We start from the raw sequence: 18,174 nt of genomic DNA on the forward strand, positions 1-18,174 counted from the left end.
AAGAGAATGAAAATGAGCAAAGCTCTCAAATACAGAGAAATTAGAAGGGGAATAAAGACAGATCCAAAACCCAAAGTAAAAAGACATACATGTGCTTTTAAACATCACAGCATAACATGCACTATACTGGACAGTTAAAATGTAGTGCAGTACACGTATTACAATATTCACATTGCATAGAAAAGCCAATCATTTTTCAATTAAATATAAAGACTATAATACCAAAACAAAAGAATTAACACCATGTAGGTTATGTCACTTGCCGAGAAAACACTGAAGGGATTTCGCTATGCTCGCCAATTTTAGAAATGAATATGAAGATACACCATCTCAGAGAGATAAGTTCAGCAGTTTCCGGGCTGTACAGCCAGATTAGACAGAACTTATGAAACGTGTCAGAGCAGCTACAGTGTAGGTAAACCAGATTTTTATATGGGGTGAATTGTTTCAGCCACTGGACATGCATGGTACCAACAAGAGACAGTAAGTGTAGAGCCCCAAACTTTTTGGCCAGGAACAACTTATCATATAGGCAAGTTTGCAATTGCCTAGACAGGTTTAGCTCATCTATGAGATGAAGCAGACTGAAGCTTGCATTCAAAGGGCCCTTTACATCATGAAAAAAATATGAAGACTTGTAGTCCAGAACCAAGGACACATCCACATCATATTATAGAATACTGAAGTTGGACTATGATTTTTTTGTAGTCCATCTTGAAAAAGATCCCCGAGAAGGATCTAAACGCATTGGAAAGTGTACTATCCTCCATTGGAAGATAAATACATCTACATAGGAGATTAGCTGCAAGAAATTATATCTGTATACTACATACATGATCAACCTATGAACATGGTAGAAGTGTCTGCATCTCTAAGGTACTTGTACGAAACTCTTTTTTTGATATCTATGTTTTAACCATGTTTTAATTAGTGTATAAATAAATCTGTATTTTTTATTAGAATTTAGTGGTTAAGGGGGAATGGGGTACAGAAAAAATAAATAAAGAATAGGGGGGTAACAGAGTGGGGAGCAGACATAACAATGTATACCTAGCCACATAATATTCAGCAAAATACACAATGTCAGCATCTAGCTAATCAGGGAGTCAGAGATTAGTGCGGCAGGGAGATCTTGACTGGAATCTAGGGCTGAGGTGGAGTTTGCAATGCTAGCCGAATCAATAGGGTGGATAAGTCTGGAGCCCTCTCCATCTGTTCTGAATACATGTCACAACATCCACTTAATAATAGAGGAAGACGGTGACAGAGTATGGGCCATCCAGAGTCTCCATACAGAAGCTAAAGTGGATTTTCAAAATTACCATGTGGAGTGTGGAGCAGATGATTGCTTCCAGGTTGTGCTATTTCCACCCTTGGGGCTATTAGGATGTGACCCCATACATATCAATGGTATTTAGGTAATTGGTCAGGATATAGATGTAAAATGGCCATGAGTGGGGTTGGCGTTAATGATATGGAGGTAACTCTGAGCCAAGTCAAAGACCTCTTGCCAAAGGGGTTGAATAATAGGGCATAGCTAGAACACCTGTAATGTGTCTCCCACAGCTCCACAATTACGCCAGCAGTATTTGGAGTGAGTATGCCAGATTTTCTAAAGGCAAGCTGGGGTGAGAGAAGTTCGATATAATAAATTGAGTAACATTTCCACATGGTTGGAACATTTTGAAACTGTAGAAAAGTTACTGTATATAATTTCCAACTGTTTCAGGGAAAGGCAGCTATTGTGATCCGCCTCCCACCTAGTCTGAGAGACATGCTTGGGGATATCTGGCAATCTGGTGAGGTATTGGATACCAAAAGGTGATACCATCTTTATTATTACCTTTAGTTAGTTTAGTGTAGAGGAGAGGCAGAGGTGGAGAAATCAGGTAGTTTTGTCAACGAAAGTAAATCTGTATATTTTTTTATAAATACATAAAGGAATCTAGTGCAACATGCATTTTTTACATGGCGCTATTGAAATACTGGGAAGAACAATTTGCCTTTGGATATTATGTGTGGAATTAAGACTGAAGAATTCCTTAAGCTCACTTTATATGAAAAACTTCAAGAAAATGTCCTGTAAGTAGGCTTCTTCTGGGAGAGATATATGTCAAAAGGTGACAGTTACAAGCACATATTTGGTGTATGAACACAAGTGGTTTTTGTGTAAGTGTATGCACAAAAGGGGAAGCGAGGTGAAGATCGACACACAGAATAGAAATTTAGGAATCTACCCAATTAAATATTTAGAACAGTGTTGCACTATTTGTCTTCTATTCATAGAGCAGACAGAAGTTATGGCCGGATGGGTGCCCACTACCTGGCTTGAAACACCATCTGTGAACCTGCACGAGTCCCCTGTTTTTCAGTTTAACCTTGTCAGAAAAACTGGAAAAAGCCCTTTAAAGTTCACCTCCATCTTTGTAGGTTACAATGTTGGAGATTTTGCAGTTCTTCACATGACTAAGTTTGCCAATCTTTTCTCCTAACTTACTTAATATATTTTATAGTCAGTGAATGTCAGTTATAGCCCCTGATACTTTACATTAATTGATAACACACTAGAAAACTAAGCCTAAACATGTGCCACTTTCTAAAAATTCATTGGTGACCTTCAATGGCTAAAGTGGTTTCATAGAATGACGATTACTAGCGAAGAAAATCCACATATATTATTAAATGACTTTTGCATTACTTTGGTCATTTCTTCTCCTGTTTTGATTGTAAAACTATCAAACTCCATTCACTTACATTTTCCATACTGCCTCCTCGAACACTGTATGTATACACATTTATTTATACACACATTATTATCATTATAATAAATGAATTTTCTTTACAAGGCAGCATCTCCTATGACCTCATCACAAAACTCGGCATCTAAAATGTTTCTCTCTGAAACAAACTGCTATGTACAAAAAACAAAAATGTTGTTTTTTTGGCCTCAAGTGCAAAAGATAAATTAGGAGAAAAACAAGCGAAACATTTGAAGAATAGAGCGCCTTACAAACTGATAAACATGGGGGTGCATTTACTGCATTCTGGAACTGTCCTGAGATGTTTCTTTTTTAATAAATGACTGCATAACATCGTCCCTTATCATTGCGATTATGTGGCCATTCATAAATAGGACCCTTGCATAGTGCGTGATATGACCCTTTACTTTAGTCTGTTCATTTATTTCCAACACCCTAATCAGGAAGAATCATTTGCAAGCATGGAAAGAAAGCCCTTATTAACATGCTGGAATTGTAATTTCCAAATAATTTCCAAAAATTACATGTAAGGCAGAACATGTAAGCTTAGAATACTGAAAAACCACAGCATAGACACTTTTATGTAGATGTGGCAGACTAATGTTTCCAAAGCATTCTAACGCCAAAGCAGTAATGTTTCCTATGGAAAAAGCACACTATACATTTTATAGCATTCACATTGCAGTTCTATTCCCAAACAGTTGGTAATTTTAGTTCGTTGCATTAAAACGAGAACTTTTTTTCAAAACTGGATACCCAGAGTTTCCGAAGTACAAGAGCTCAAAATCCAGAGAAATGTCATGGAAACAAAAGCGCTCACCATGGTAACATCCTCTCCATTACTGCAGCAAAGCCCTCTAGTCTCTAATGCACTCTTTGACAACATCTTTACACAGATCTCATTTTCATTTCACAGGTCATCAATAACATATTCTGCAGAGCTGTGAAGACTTCCCAGAAACACGAGCCCAAAGCTGACTGTCAGGTCAGTGAAAGCATTAAAACAAAGAAAACTGATGTGTCGGCTGAAATGAAAGTAGAAAGTATGTCACAGCAATAGACATGGCTGAGATTTGTACTACAACTGTAGGGAGTGATATCCAGTTGGTGTCCAACATCAAATGAAGTAAAAAAAAAACTTGGAAGGAGAGGAGAATGGACAAGACAGCAAAAGGCTTGTCAACTAGCATCAAAGTGGAGCAAGTTGAAATACATTGTGACTGAATGAATAGACTTGCAGTGTCGTTCCTTATCTGCCAAGTCTCCATTCAAGTGTGACCTTTCCATTATGGTTGCAATAGGATTCTGCCCATGAACATTTTCTTGGAACATAAACATGGTCCACTCTATAAATACGAAAAAACATAAAGATCACACTAAACAAGTCAGAATTATAACCAGGGCTCCCATGCTATGACCAGGGACTGCCTGGTCTTAAATTATGTGATCATTCATGTTTTAAGAAAATAAATGAAACAAGATTCATTTAACTTTTTCAATACTTTAGAACTGCTGGGATCAGAGCATATACTGGACAAAATTAGTGTGTATGAGCTAAACCTCCTCAGAATCACCAAGTACAGCGCTCCTTACACCATGTTATTCACAGACTTTCTGACTTCTAGGTTTTACACTTACTAATAACATTCACATTGGTGGGTTTCATACTACAAAAGCACCCATTGTCTACACTACATATAACCATTTTCTGGGCTGAATTTATTTCAGGAGAAGGCTACTCATTTCATTAGAAAGCAGAACCCCTTGACCATTCTCCTGGTCACAAATGCTGCAATATCTACAGTAATGGCCAATATTGCAGTGTGTAGTCACAAAATAACCTCCATGCCTAATAATGTGATTGTCATCTTCCAACCACACCCAAGCCCTAGTGACATGGTAAGAGATCTGGCTGCACAGGCCAAACACCAAAGACTGCATCTCGTCTAAATTGACCATTTACATGTGGCCAAATTGGACAATGGGCCTGTGAAGATCATACTGTGTGTGGCAACATTTGTCATGAGCTACTTCAGTGATGTAACTAGTCCATACTAAATTGACAGGCTTCATTCTCAATAATATTGGTTCAAGCAGGAGAATGGCCTCCTGCACTGTGTATAACAGGCATTCTTTAAATAACAGAAGGGTAAAAAACCACTAATATTGTGTATCTTTTACAGACTCCTAAATGAAGGTAATAGCTCCAGGGATCTACAGCCACTACCACAAGTTGATGCAAGCCTGTAGGTAACGTATGTATATTATTATTATTATTATTATTATTTTTTTGTATTTATAGGGCGCCACTAGGTGTCTGTAGCGCCGTACAGGGACAAACCAAATTACAATACGAGGTGTGACAACACAGTTCAGTAAACAATAAGCACAGTAAAGTTACCAATTTTTTATAAGATACACTTCACTAGAGTGTATATAAGACAGGCTCTAATTAACCACTTCATGACAAAGGATTACCCGTTCCTTCCACTTCATAATCAAACCAATTTTTTAAAGTTTGTTGTGCTTGCATTTTGCAGGAAATAACTTTTTAACCCCCCTTAAAGTTATATGGTTCTCTACAGGTAGGTTTTATCTTTCTTATTTTTTAACTTTGGGTGGCTCTTGCTTGGCTGCAGAATCTCCTCTTTTCCAGCACCAAAGGATTGTGTAACCTGGATCAAATAGAGATGCTCTATTAGTACCAGTCTATGTGGACCCAATAGTGCTAGCAGGCATAACTTTGCACAGCCTTTTTCATGGGAAAGTCACTGTGACATCATTGCAGTGACATCTCAGGATTTCTTGTTTAAACAAAGCAATGGAACATAGCACTCACCTTCAAAGCTACATGCTGTAATCAGGCTGCCAAGAACCAAATTAAACATTTCCCAGAAAAGCATGGACACCATTTTCTGCCTGCCATTTTAAAAAAGGCACTGCATGATTAAGCAGCCACTGTTCCACTAATAGTTTAAGAGCAAGAAAACAATATAAAGTGTTCATATGCTTTAAAGAATATTTAAATGCATATCACTTACATAAAACTCACTCTACCCACGGCTCTCCTCTTGAAGCTCCCAGCTGAAAGCCAGCACTGTGTGATGCTGTGAAGAGGGTCTGGCTGCTGTGGACCAATATGAGATTGCTAGCATGGTCTTGTGGCTTCCATCTGTTCAGTGTGGCCACTGCCACTTTTAGCCATCATTTTAGAACAAACAAGCAGTACTCCGCTAACTGGAAGTTTAGTTTTAAATCATTTCTACATAAAATAATTGTAATAAATGCGACCTTAGCACAACATCTCCAGTGAATACTTTGTCAAATAATGTTAAAAAATATATATAGTATTAATAACGAATGCAGGAATAAATGTTGTTGAGGTCATGGGGCATGTGGCCCTTTGCTTTTTAAACAACTTTTCCATTACAAAGGCAGGCACAGGTAGCACATCACTTAAGCAACATTTAATATGAATGTCTATCCTCCAGTGTTATCCATTAAGCATGTCTACCCTGCTTATATTTAAACAATGTATTACTACTTTGAGAGCCACCTCTCATTTCAAGTATGTCCTTGAAACATTAAATGAAATACTGAGCTAGTTACAGACAGAAGGAATCAAGCATTACAAATCACAAACATACTTATAGAACTGAGTGACATCTGTTTTGAAAACTCTTAGACAGGTGGCCGTTTTAAGTGGCTCTTGCAGGTTGCTCCACAAATGGGGAGCTCGGAAGGAAAAGGCAGGGCAATCAGATTCCTTATTAAATTTAGGAACAATCCACTGGATTCTGGAAGAAGATTTTACATAATGAGAATTGCAGACATAATAAGATTGTTCAGATACTGTATTTGCATACCTCCCAACATTATTTTCTGCAGAGCAGAAGTGAACAGAATACCTATCAACTTTCACACAAAGCTGTCAGGATAGCGGGACAGGGCCCACCTTAATCGAGACTTTTGGAAGGTATGATATTTGGGTAATTTTTCCAGAAAACAAGCTAGTTGTATGATGTACTTTCTGACCAGGAGAGATAGGTAAGATGTGTTTCTATACTGCAATCCCAGTTTGATATGTATTTTAAATGTTACCTTGCTTACATGCAAATCAAAAACCAAGCCATGAACTTAAATATTTATAGACTCCGATGTCAGATTAATGTTGGCGTTCTAATCAATGCATTAGGTGTAATACATTTGGCAAATTTAGCCTGTCCCAAATAACATGGATAATGTTTTATCAGAATTCTAAAACAGCTTGTTTTGACTTGCTTCACCTTAAATGGTATTTCAGTTTAAATTCTGTAAACTCAATGTATAAAGTTTGAGCTGTGCACATATAAGATAGTGTCCTCTGCATAAATATGCATAGAAGTGGATTTACAGAATGAGGGCAAGTCATTTATAATTACGGAAAACTTACCGTATTTAGTGGAACTGCCCTCTAAAGCCCTTTTGAAGGCCTGTCACACAAACAATGGAATAAGGATACATGTTTATTTAATAGACACACAGTAATTCTGCAACAAGGAGCTGCTAAAATTCAGTCACCTTGAAACATCCTGAATACCGTATGCAGTGGAAACCTGTGGCAATATAAAAGGTAACAGTGGGGGCCACCAAATAACTTTTACATAAGAGGAATGGAATAAGTTGGGGGAATGACATTCATGTTAAGATTCTAAAGAGATGTTTAACAGTTGGTCAACTTTAATTTTAAGTGCTCTTTACTCTTTGAATGAGGTAAAACATACATTTTAGATAATAAGAGCTCCATAATTATTTTGTTAAAAAAAATATATATTTTCTATACTTGAATTATATTTTTGAAATTATATTCTTCGCCATGTTTGCTGTCATTATTTATTGATATGGTGTCACAATAATCCTCAGCATGAAAGCAAAGCATACATACATACATACCAGTACAAGGTTGACAAAAAAGTGAGGTCATGAGAAAAAGGAGTCGCGAAGGCCCAGCTTGTGAGAGCTAATAAACAGAATGCAAAATGACATTCTAGGTCTAGTTGTTTGTGTTTAAATTACTTCCTAGTTTTTTGCATCTCAGTAAGTAAACTTTATATCTACAAAGTTCTAAATTTTAATCTAACATTATGCATGCTTGATCTGCTCTAATATGTGTTTTCAGCGCTGCATTTAAGAATCTGTTAAAGTATATTGCTACAAGGGATTTCAGATTCGAAAAATGACAGTTCTTTATTGGCTTATTGTCATACTCTTCGCCAGAGCTGTGAATATGCAGGTATAACGGCTCTTGATTCAGGAGACGTGGCTGATACATTTGTTGAAATGTAGATCAAACAGCAAGCCAAATTTACATATGCCATAGAACATATATGTGTTAAAATTAGACTAATGCAGATAACCAAATTGGCTGTACATATTTTATGAGTCTTTTCTACTGATGTTACTAGTAAAAATGAAATGCTACAAAAAATCTTTGAAATGCCTGATTAATCCAACATGCAGACGATAGTAACTTTTAATTAAGACATAAAACACACAATTGTATAGCATTTTAGCAACAGTTTATAAAAGGTAAAATAATGATTATTTAATAAATCAATAAAACTTTTACTTCAGGGGGCCCATCCTCTGCGACCCCATCATTTGTTCAAAAATTCATATTATTCCCTCTGCTACTCCTACTCTGCAGTAATTTCAGAGTGGATGAAGGACAGATCCAGTGTCATTACTAAAATGGACTTAATTCATCCAACAATTACAAAATTTATGGCGAGACGCATGGGAAGACATATGGCTGAGCTACAGTCGCACACCTTTGCTTGACTGATGAGGAAGAGGAGTCTCCCCCAAGAATAAGAACAAGATATTTAAGAAACACCCTTTATTATACTTTGGTAGTCTCATTACCACTGGGACAGAAAATAAGTTTATTTTAATCCTTTTGTATTTTACCTCGCTGTATGGTTTTAGTACATCATTATGGTATTATATTTATATACAGACTTTTTGTCAATAAGTATAAATGAGTTTGTCTCGTCTTTGACAACAACTTGCAAAAACTTCCTCTGTAATAGTAATCGGTGAGTAAAATTACTGTTTTTCCAGGGATTTTGCAGGTGGGAGTTAAAAGGGCAATTTATTTAAAGTCAAAACCTGGCGTGTTAGGTTAAAAAATATATAATTACCAACCCCACAAGCCAGGTTTTCCCTATAATTAAATTGGTGTTTTACATATTTAGCAACCCAAAATGCCAGGTTTTGACTTTGATTTTGACTTTGGAGTTAGTGAGAATTGATTTAACCGAGGAACAGGCCATTTTCCATCGTGAGAAGTTCTAGTGAAACCATATTTGAGTTTCATTTTTAGTTTGCCACTCCACAGAATGGCAATTCACACTGTATATTTAAATTTGCATTCATTGGAATTGAGATCTACGAATAGAGCTGGGATGATTACAATTAATTAATTTTACTGTATGGTGTGGTTTGGGCAGGACTGGTGAAACTTAATACCAAATTCCATTGTGGAATAAGTTGACTAATTTTCAGAAAATTTCTCAGAGAGATGCAGTAGAAGCAAAGAAATACCAGAACCTATTTTAAGGGGTAGAAATCATATTTCCTATGCACAAATTACTGGCACGAAAATGCAGATCTTGAAAATATTGACAAGTAGTAAATACCTAATGTTGACAAGTAGGAACAGACAAGTAAGAAATGCCAACAAAATACTGACACACATAAAATACCGACAATTTGATGGCCAACAGTGAAAATGCCGGCAGCCACACTGCCGGTATTAAGACGGCAATGTGAGCAGGTCTGGCGACTAATTGCCGGCTCTATATTGTTAAAAAAAAGAGCAATTTTAAAAAAAAAGTAAAACAAAAACTGTGGGGTCCCCCATATAAACACCATTAAATTTAGTTCTGCCAGTCGACTAGCGGGAGGGAGGGCGTGGGGTCCCCCCGATTTTATGAAAACCAGCACTAGGCCAACCAGCCGCGGTGGATGGCACTATAGCAGGGGGACATGTAACAAAGACAAACTAATCCCAGACTGTTCAGCCCATGCTGCCATTAACAGTCTATGTATGCTGGTGCTTGTAGAACCACACAAGTGCCACCACAAAGGGGCAGATTCAAATCTCTGCGAAGTGCTTCCAAAAAGGTTCACAAAGACTGTCACAGGAAAATCAGTGATGTTCTGGGTGCCATGTGCATCGTTAACTCAAGGAGAATGAAATCTCACCCAAATATTGGACAGTTGTAGCTTTATGCTGCAATTTAGAGTTGATCTAGGACATGCCCTCTACCAACTCTAAATCTGTCTACACATCTCTGCAGTGCAAAATGGTTTTGCCAAGGTGTAAATAGGCTCCTCTTTTTTGCTTTGCTCCCGACGCTAAATGAAGCTCTCAATAATTTTATAACATTTGTGCCTTACTCACTACACAAAAACATTTGTGTAATGTATTATTTTGATATAACAAAATTACCACACATTTCCAATTTAACACACTATGGGAGTAATAGAACCTTTATGGTTACAACAGTTTTAAATTACATACGTTGAAAGCAAGGTACTAAAAAAAATCCAAAACTTATTAAAAGCCTGACAAAGTGATGGGGAAAAAAACAAGAACAAGATCACGCTGGACCCTTTTTTCTGGTAATGGTCATCGTGTCCTTGCATTAAGTTCTCAATAATGGGCAGACCTGATTGCACCCAAATGGACTTTACCCTTGTTGCAGCATTGATTGTATAGTTTGTCAGATGGCTGCTCAGCTGCAAAATGCTTAGCTTGGCAAAATTCACAAATACTGTTCATAGGACGACAGTCATGAGCATTAATATTTGTTTAATGAAAGTTACAGACATCAAGAGTGGCACGGTATCTTGTTCGCTGACTTTGTAGGCACTGACGTGATATTACCTCTGTCCTATTCGCTCTTCAACTGTTTTCTCTGTGACAGGCAATTTGCTGAGGAGTCATATTTGCATGATGATGACGATCACATTCTCTTTGGTCATCAGTCATATTTTGTCATCTGGCTTTATCCTGCTCCGCCATTCGTCTTTTTGCTGCTGCTTGCTGTGCAATTACTCCCAAAGCAGACATTTGCCTTTTAGGTGGTATCGCAGTTACACTTTGTTGCTTGAATTAATTAGTATATTCCTACTAATGTAACACTAAGTGCAAATAAAACGAATGGATAGAAAAACGAGACAATTTGGAATAGCAAAGGTCATTTTAAATATTAACTGCCACACAAAAACATAAATAAACCAAAACAAAATAAGTCCAAGGAATGAGGAAAATCTAGCCAGTGGGAATAGTCAAGTACACAAGTTATTTGCAAACATTTTACCCATATATATATATATATATATATATATATATATATATATATATATATATATATATATATATATATATATATATAATGTTCTTCTGGTCACTACCAGTTACTACCATCAATGTCTTACGTTTAACATAATATGCCTAGTGTTTGAAAGAAGCAAAATACTTGCTACTATACTAAGGGTCCCACACTATCCATATAGTAACCAAAATTATGGGTCATCAGTTTTACAATCTGTTCTACAATTCTACATTAAGAATGTGCTACCTGGCAATTACGTCACAGTTCTAAATATTAAATATATTTTGTTATCAATATAGGAAATAAAAAAATTGAAGACTTATGTATAAAATATATTTAGTCAACAGTATTTTTAAATTGCTAGCGACCATCATCCATGCATATAAGGAAGAGCCGTCATTCCATTATCAACTACATATAAATGCGAACAGTAGAACTGCTGCATAAAGTTATCATTATTGCCTAACAGTTATATATTTTTTTATTACCAATTTAAAACAATCTTTGAAAGATCTCTATCCAGTTGAAAGTTAACTGAAACATTTTAATAGGAATAATAGTGTATGTTTAATATCTTCTGTGCCATGTATTTTGGGAATAATGTCAAAGTGCCAGGCAATACTGCTGAATTGGACTTCTTATTGAACAAGCAGGTTTTTTCAGGAAGCGCAAACACAAGCTAAAATGAATGTTACCAATAAACCAGATTGCATATCACCATGCATACAAAGAAAGACTGTTCAGAGTTTCTGTTCTAGCAATTAGCTAGAATGCATATATATTATCTGCACAAAAGTGCTTGAAGAAGTTTGACCTGCATTTCTGTGTGATTAATACACTTTGACATGTGATGAGAAGTTGAATAAATAATTCCCCATTGCTGCGGGGTGAGGGTTAGACAGATGTCATCTCGTAGCTTAGGTAGGGACATATGTTTATGAGTAAGAAGGGGGCGTTTCTTGGGGATGCCCGGTGTTAGGGGATTTTTGGTCACGGGTGGTGGACTGTATACAAGACACAGGCATAGACATACCATTATTGTATCCCAAGATATGTATTTTTGGTCTGGGTGTCAGTTTGTTGTTGGGAAGGTCAGCGCCCAGATATGTACTTAACCTTTTTGCTTTAGCTAAAGTTGCAATCGCCAGAACGTGGATGGCGAGGGAGGGCCCAGAATTCGGGGCATGGTTGGATTTGGTAAATGCTGCATGGAAGACGAATGATTTACCTATCAGTCTCGAAGTACTATGCCAAAATATTATAAGATATTACAAGATATGGTCAGGATGGGCGAAATCAAGGTATGCGATTAGACATCTGGCAGCAGACTTTGATTCAGTGTAAATGTCCTAGAGAATATGGCAAGGTCCGTCACTTAACACAAGATTCAGTGGGTGGGATACCTCTAACCATGCTCTCTCGTAGCTACATTCCCTTACCAGAGTTCAGGGATTAACAATGTAGTTAATTTTAATAGGTTCTTTACGCAAGAAGGGGTATGGGGACCCGTTCACTAATGTATTTGTGCAATCACTTTGTACATAACTGTATATGCTTCAATGCATTTTAGAGTACCCACACAGTATGTTACTAACCAAGACCATATGTGTTTCTTTGAAATACCTTTATGTCTGTAGAGTACAATCTAGCTGCTGGAACATTCTTTCTTACGTGATTGGTAGTAATGTGTGGGACTACGTCAGTTACTTTTGTATTTCCTAACTTTCTTGTATTGTTTTGTTTTATTGTTTTGTTTAAAAAAACATTTGATTTGAAAAAGAAGGGGGCGTTTCTGTCTCCAAACATATGTCATCATTAGTGTGCGGAAGCGGGCCATCAGTCATTTGGGTACAATGTATGATAAAGTGTGGAAAATAAATCCAATTCTTGGACAGAGTAGAGAAGGAAGAAAATCAGGGAAAAGTTAATTTCAAATATAGCTCTCGGTTGTGACTTTGAGAAGGTCTCTCCTGGGTTTTACTGGACTCCAAAGGTTCCTGCGTTAAATAGAGGCAAGTATGGTTGTGGGAATAGGGGATATTCCCAGAAAATCAACCAGATTTCCAACTGTGGGCACAGAGCTCATATGAAATGCGGCCAGCGATCATGGCGTCCAAGTCACAAGCCGCAAATTAGTATTAAAGGGAGACCATATTTTAAATAATCAATGTGCCAGTTTTCCTGGGAATTACCACTGCATCTTCCCTGCTGCTGGGAAAGTTAGTCAGTGTGGACTGGTCACTCTCCAACAGAGCACGATACCTTACACTGCTATGGTGGTATAATTAACAGTCTGAGGGTAGCCATTCATAACTCTGTATGTCTTTGAAAAACAGCCTAATAAGTTAAAACTTACTAAAAGCAATCAATCATTCTGTTCCACTCATTAATAGCTGTTAAATAATGCTTTAAGCTTTTCTGTAAAAAAAAAAAAAAAAAACAGCCTACCTTTTCTCATTTGCACACTGAATGGCTCAGCCATCATATTAATATGGAAGCTTTGGCAATGAATAAGATAGGACATCTAATAGGCTAACCTCTGTTCCAGTGTGAACATCAGATACTACAGATACAACTTGTACAATACATGAACACTGAGAGAATAATATTAGAACATCCTGCAACGAGCTTGCAGTCATGGCCAAAGTAGTAATGAAAATGAGGGAGCAGGGGATATGACTATTAAAAAATAACTTAGAGAGATCATACTAACTACGACGTCAGGTTTACTTACAAGAAGAAATCATAGTTTAGCAAGAAGTCACAACATATCTTTTGTTAAACGGGTAATTCTTCATTAAATAGACACTAGGGGGTAAATTTATCAAGCTGCAGGTTTGAAAAAGCGGTGATGCTGCCTATTGGAACCAATCAGATTCTAGTTATCATTTATGGAGTACATTCTACAAAATGACAGCTAGAATCTGTTTGGATGGTATAGGCAACATCTCCACTTTTTTAAACTCGCATCTTGATAAATTTACCCCTAAATGCTTTTTCAGCAGCAAGTGTCAGAATTTTACCAGACTACATTCTAGGTGGAATGTGATGTTAGGAAACTGTTCTAAAAACCCCCCAAAAAACAACTTTTGAAGGCATCAGGAGAATTCATCTCTGTTGTACACCTTTGCTGTTCACATGGAAAAAAGTAAATATCACGTAGGACGAATTAATGTTTTTCCAGCTGTTCACATGGTCCCGTGGCTTATACTGCATCCCTTGTGAACAGCAGAGGCATACAGGAACAAAGACCAATGCTCCCAATGCCACTACAATTTTAAGTACACTTTGCACATTACATCTTCCGTCGGGAACACGGCATGCACAAATTGTGCAAAAAGGCTGACAAGTGAGCCCTAGCAGTGTAATATGGCAAACATAAATATTAAAACAGAAGACTGGATACCAAGAAATCAAGTTAATAATATGACATGATCTTATCATCAAGCTGTAGAATATTCCTTTATATAATATTAATACTATTTTTCAGACAAGACTAATAAATAGACTGCGTGAGCAGAATAGGCAGTTCTCATTTTTGACAACACACCTAACAAGCCTTGAAAAACCACAGCAACTTTTCTAAACTCCAGCAAATATGAAAAAGCCAACACCAATTAAAATGTTTGGAGATAAAAGAAATCCTAATTATTTCTAAGAGCACAGATTACTTTCAACATGCTTTCAAGGATTCTCATGAACAGACAGTATTACATACTAACCATATAAGAGAGTATGGGCTTGTAATGCTGACAAAGTGAAATATGATATGTCAATTAAAATCGACACAAAATAGATAAATTTAGAAATTGAATAGAATCAATTAAGTCTATTGAACAAAGAAGAAGTAAAGACGCAGGCGATAATTGGAGCTAAGGCTGTAATTAAAATAATCTGCTTTGAAACATGCAAAATTGTTAACAGCAGCAAAAAATAGATAAAAAAATGATTCCCAAAAATAACAAAAACAGCTGCAGGCATTCATGAGAAAAGTTATGTTGTGTGGCAAAGCATAACAGAAATTAATTGAGATATTGTAAGCAGATACATTTTTTTACAATTCTTAATTGCATTTTTTGCTGCACATTCAACATCTATATTAGTTCAACTCATGCAGCTGTGCGGCTAATCAACTAAGGAGAAACTTGCAAACAATTAATGGGGTATGTTTATGTGGCTCCAAACCCAAAATAATGAGGGCTGACAAAGTATGGAAGGGCAATGACATATTACTGGCCCATGATTATACAACAATGTTTACAACAGTAGTGTGAAATGAAGGCATGTAGAGGTCACACATCCTACAGGATAATTATGGCAATGACTAGCTTCTCTTTGGAATTCTCATTAAGTGGTGAACCTGCTAAATGGTCATTTCTGAAGCCTTGTCGTAAGATCTGGGACCTAATAGGTTATTTTGTAATTGGATTTATTATCCAATTAAACCAGACACATAAGTTTCGAGGATTCCACAAACCCAGCATTCAGTTTGGCTTTTTTCAATCATTCATATGTTTGGCTACGTACGGATAATGTACTATATACTTTTTTCATGTATTTGAATAGTAGTGCAATCCTGAGTATTAGGCATACCCAGAAAATTATTTATAAACTGGTTTTGCCCACTGCCATGTTCCTGTAAACCTTTACTCCATATGTCCGGTTAATTAATAATCAATAAATGATCACAACTGTCGTGAACAGAGAGAACTTACAGTTATTTATAAGGGTAAACCCATCACATAATTGTGGGGAATAAGGCCTAAATCATAAGTGCAGTGTAAATATGGAATATCAAATGAATCCATTGATAAGCTGAGCTACTAAAGTGTAAAATATAAAGCCAGAGAGTGTGTGAGTGTGTGTGTGAGAGTGTGTGTACAGACTAGGGGCAATTTAATAGCAGCCAATTAACCTACCAGTATGTTTTTTTTGGAGTTTGGGAGGTAATCGGAGCACCCAGAGGAAACCCATACAAACACGGGAAGAACATACAAATTCCACACAGATAAGGCTAAGGTCTGGAATCGAACTCATTACCCCAGTGCTGTGAGACAGAAGTGCTAACCACTAAGCCACCGTGCTGTCCATTGGTATCAAAAGATGAATAAATTCATACGGGATTTAATAATAGTAAAATTAGGTCTGGGTGATGCTCCACAGAAAAGTTAGGTCACATAGTAGAATTGGGTAGTAAATCAGACAACATGGTCACCGACCACATCCACTGGGGGTAGGGACAGGTATGGAAGTGTCTTTATAAAGCTGAGACCAGTTAAAACAATTTGGCAGTCTTTTGCAAAAATCAATCCACATTGATAAGTTGTCCATCTTCCTAGTCAATTTCCCATGGCACAGATTGTACAACTCATGTAAGTTATACTCTGAATGTTTTAATATATATTTGAATGCCATGTACCTTTGTATATTAATTATATAAATTTAGTAAGTGGCGTCCTTGATACTCTAACGAATCCATTAGCCTGTTAAGAAAAATATAGCTCGACCAAGTTAACCCTCTGAATGCCGGTGTGTGATTTGTTGATACATTTGACTAACAAGCCTAGTGTGTGCTTGCATTTACATCCGTGTAACAGTCTGGAGGTGTGAAGAGTTAACCCTTTGTTTGATGGTGTGGGCCTTGTGTGCCAGTGTGGGACAGTATATTGGGGTCCTTTTGCCCGTATTCAATAGGTGGTGGAAAATCTGAAGTGTGTGGGGTGTGTGAGAGCGCAGTGGGGGCGATTCAGTAGGTCTATAGCCTGTGTGATAGGTAGAGAGAGACTGCGGGCTGGAATCGTGTGTAACCTCATACAGTAAACACCCCAAAGTCACAAAAACTGGAAGCGTGCTCGTGACAACAATCTTAAGTGTTTAATTTTTACCATACCTCTTCCTCCTTTACTTGGTGTGTGTGTGGATGGCCCTTTCAAACGCTAAATCTGAATACTGAGGAATGTATGTGATGATAGTTAAATGTCTAAATATCTAGATGACTGACCAACTAATGATTCACTCCATTAATATAAGGGAGACAAATATTCCCTTAAATGCAATCACAAGCATCTTGATGCCTACAGAATTTGTAGAACGTTGCATTTTTTACAAGATATTGGCTACATTAAGTTGAATACATAAGAGTTATGCAGGAAACTACACACTAACTACTTGAATCGTATTTAAACCATTGGTTGACTTGCTTTCACTGGTTTCAATTTAAAAAAAAATGTCAAAATAAACAAGACACCTAATTCATACAGACCCCTCTCACATTTCCCTGTATTTATTTTTGGAGAGTCTAATTTACGTCAAATCAATCATAAACGTGTGTGTGTGTGTGTGTTTCTTTAATCTATAAAATGTCATTCACATGACACTATTAAAACAGTCTGGCAAGACAAAAGTCAACTCACTCCAATTGGTTGAAAGATGAGTCCATCAACTTCATGGCTGACCTCTCTTGCAAAACTTCCTTCTAGCAGCTGCAACAGAACACAAAATTTATTATTAACAACAAATATTCCTTTCCATTACTTTAGCATCTCCATAAATGTTGCAGAAAGAGTAGTGGAAAGGTCAGGAAGTGAATAAGCCTGTTGCATGGTTTGTAAAATGTACTAAATATGGCCAGACCGCAAGACCCAACCACTGTGTTGTTACATGGTTTTAATTAAAATAAATAAATAAATATTGGGGGTCAGGTGTACATGGTAGCAAGCCAAAAAGCCCTGCAAAATATATTTGTCATTCATTTATAGTATGTTATGGGGCATATTCAATTGTTTGAATTCCCTGCGGCGTTAAAAGTATTACCGTTATTATGGTAATACTAAGCCAGAGTTCAGCTCGCAGCTCCCTGAGCTGAAATCCGGCATGAAAGGTACCATAAAAATGGTATTTTCACGCATTATTACCGCAATGACGGTAATAGTGCGCGTGCCGCGTTACTTTTCAGTGGAACGCTAACAATTGAATATGCCCCTAAAAATTATAAATGTTAAAAATCTTATAAAGCAAAACCACAAATTTCT

At 36.9% G+C, this 18,174-nt stretch overlaps 1 protein-coding gene across 1 annotated transcript in view; it reads right to left on the reverse strand.

Moving 5' to 3' along the window:
* Positions 1 to 18,174, reverse strand: part of RNGTT (RNA guanylyltransferase and 5'-phosphatase) — a 239,684-nt gene that overhangs the window by 75,137 nt on the left and 146,373 nt on the right. The window contains exon 12 of the mRNA XM_075202759.1: positions 17,557 to 17,625. Coding sequence (XP_075058860.1) covers positions 17,557 to 17,625 — 69 coding nt within the window. The remainder of the gene's footprint in view (positions 1 to 17,556; positions 17,626 to 18,174) is intronic.

The sequence above is a fragment of the Mixophyes fleayi genome, chromosome 3 (genome assembly GCF_038048845.1).
Source record: "Mixophyes fleayi isolate aMixFle1 chromosome 3, aMixFle1.hap1, whole genome shotgun sequence".
Classification (NCBI taxonomy): Eukaryota; Metazoa; Chordata; class Amphibia; order Anura; family Limnodynastidae; genus Mixophyes; species Mixophyes fleayi.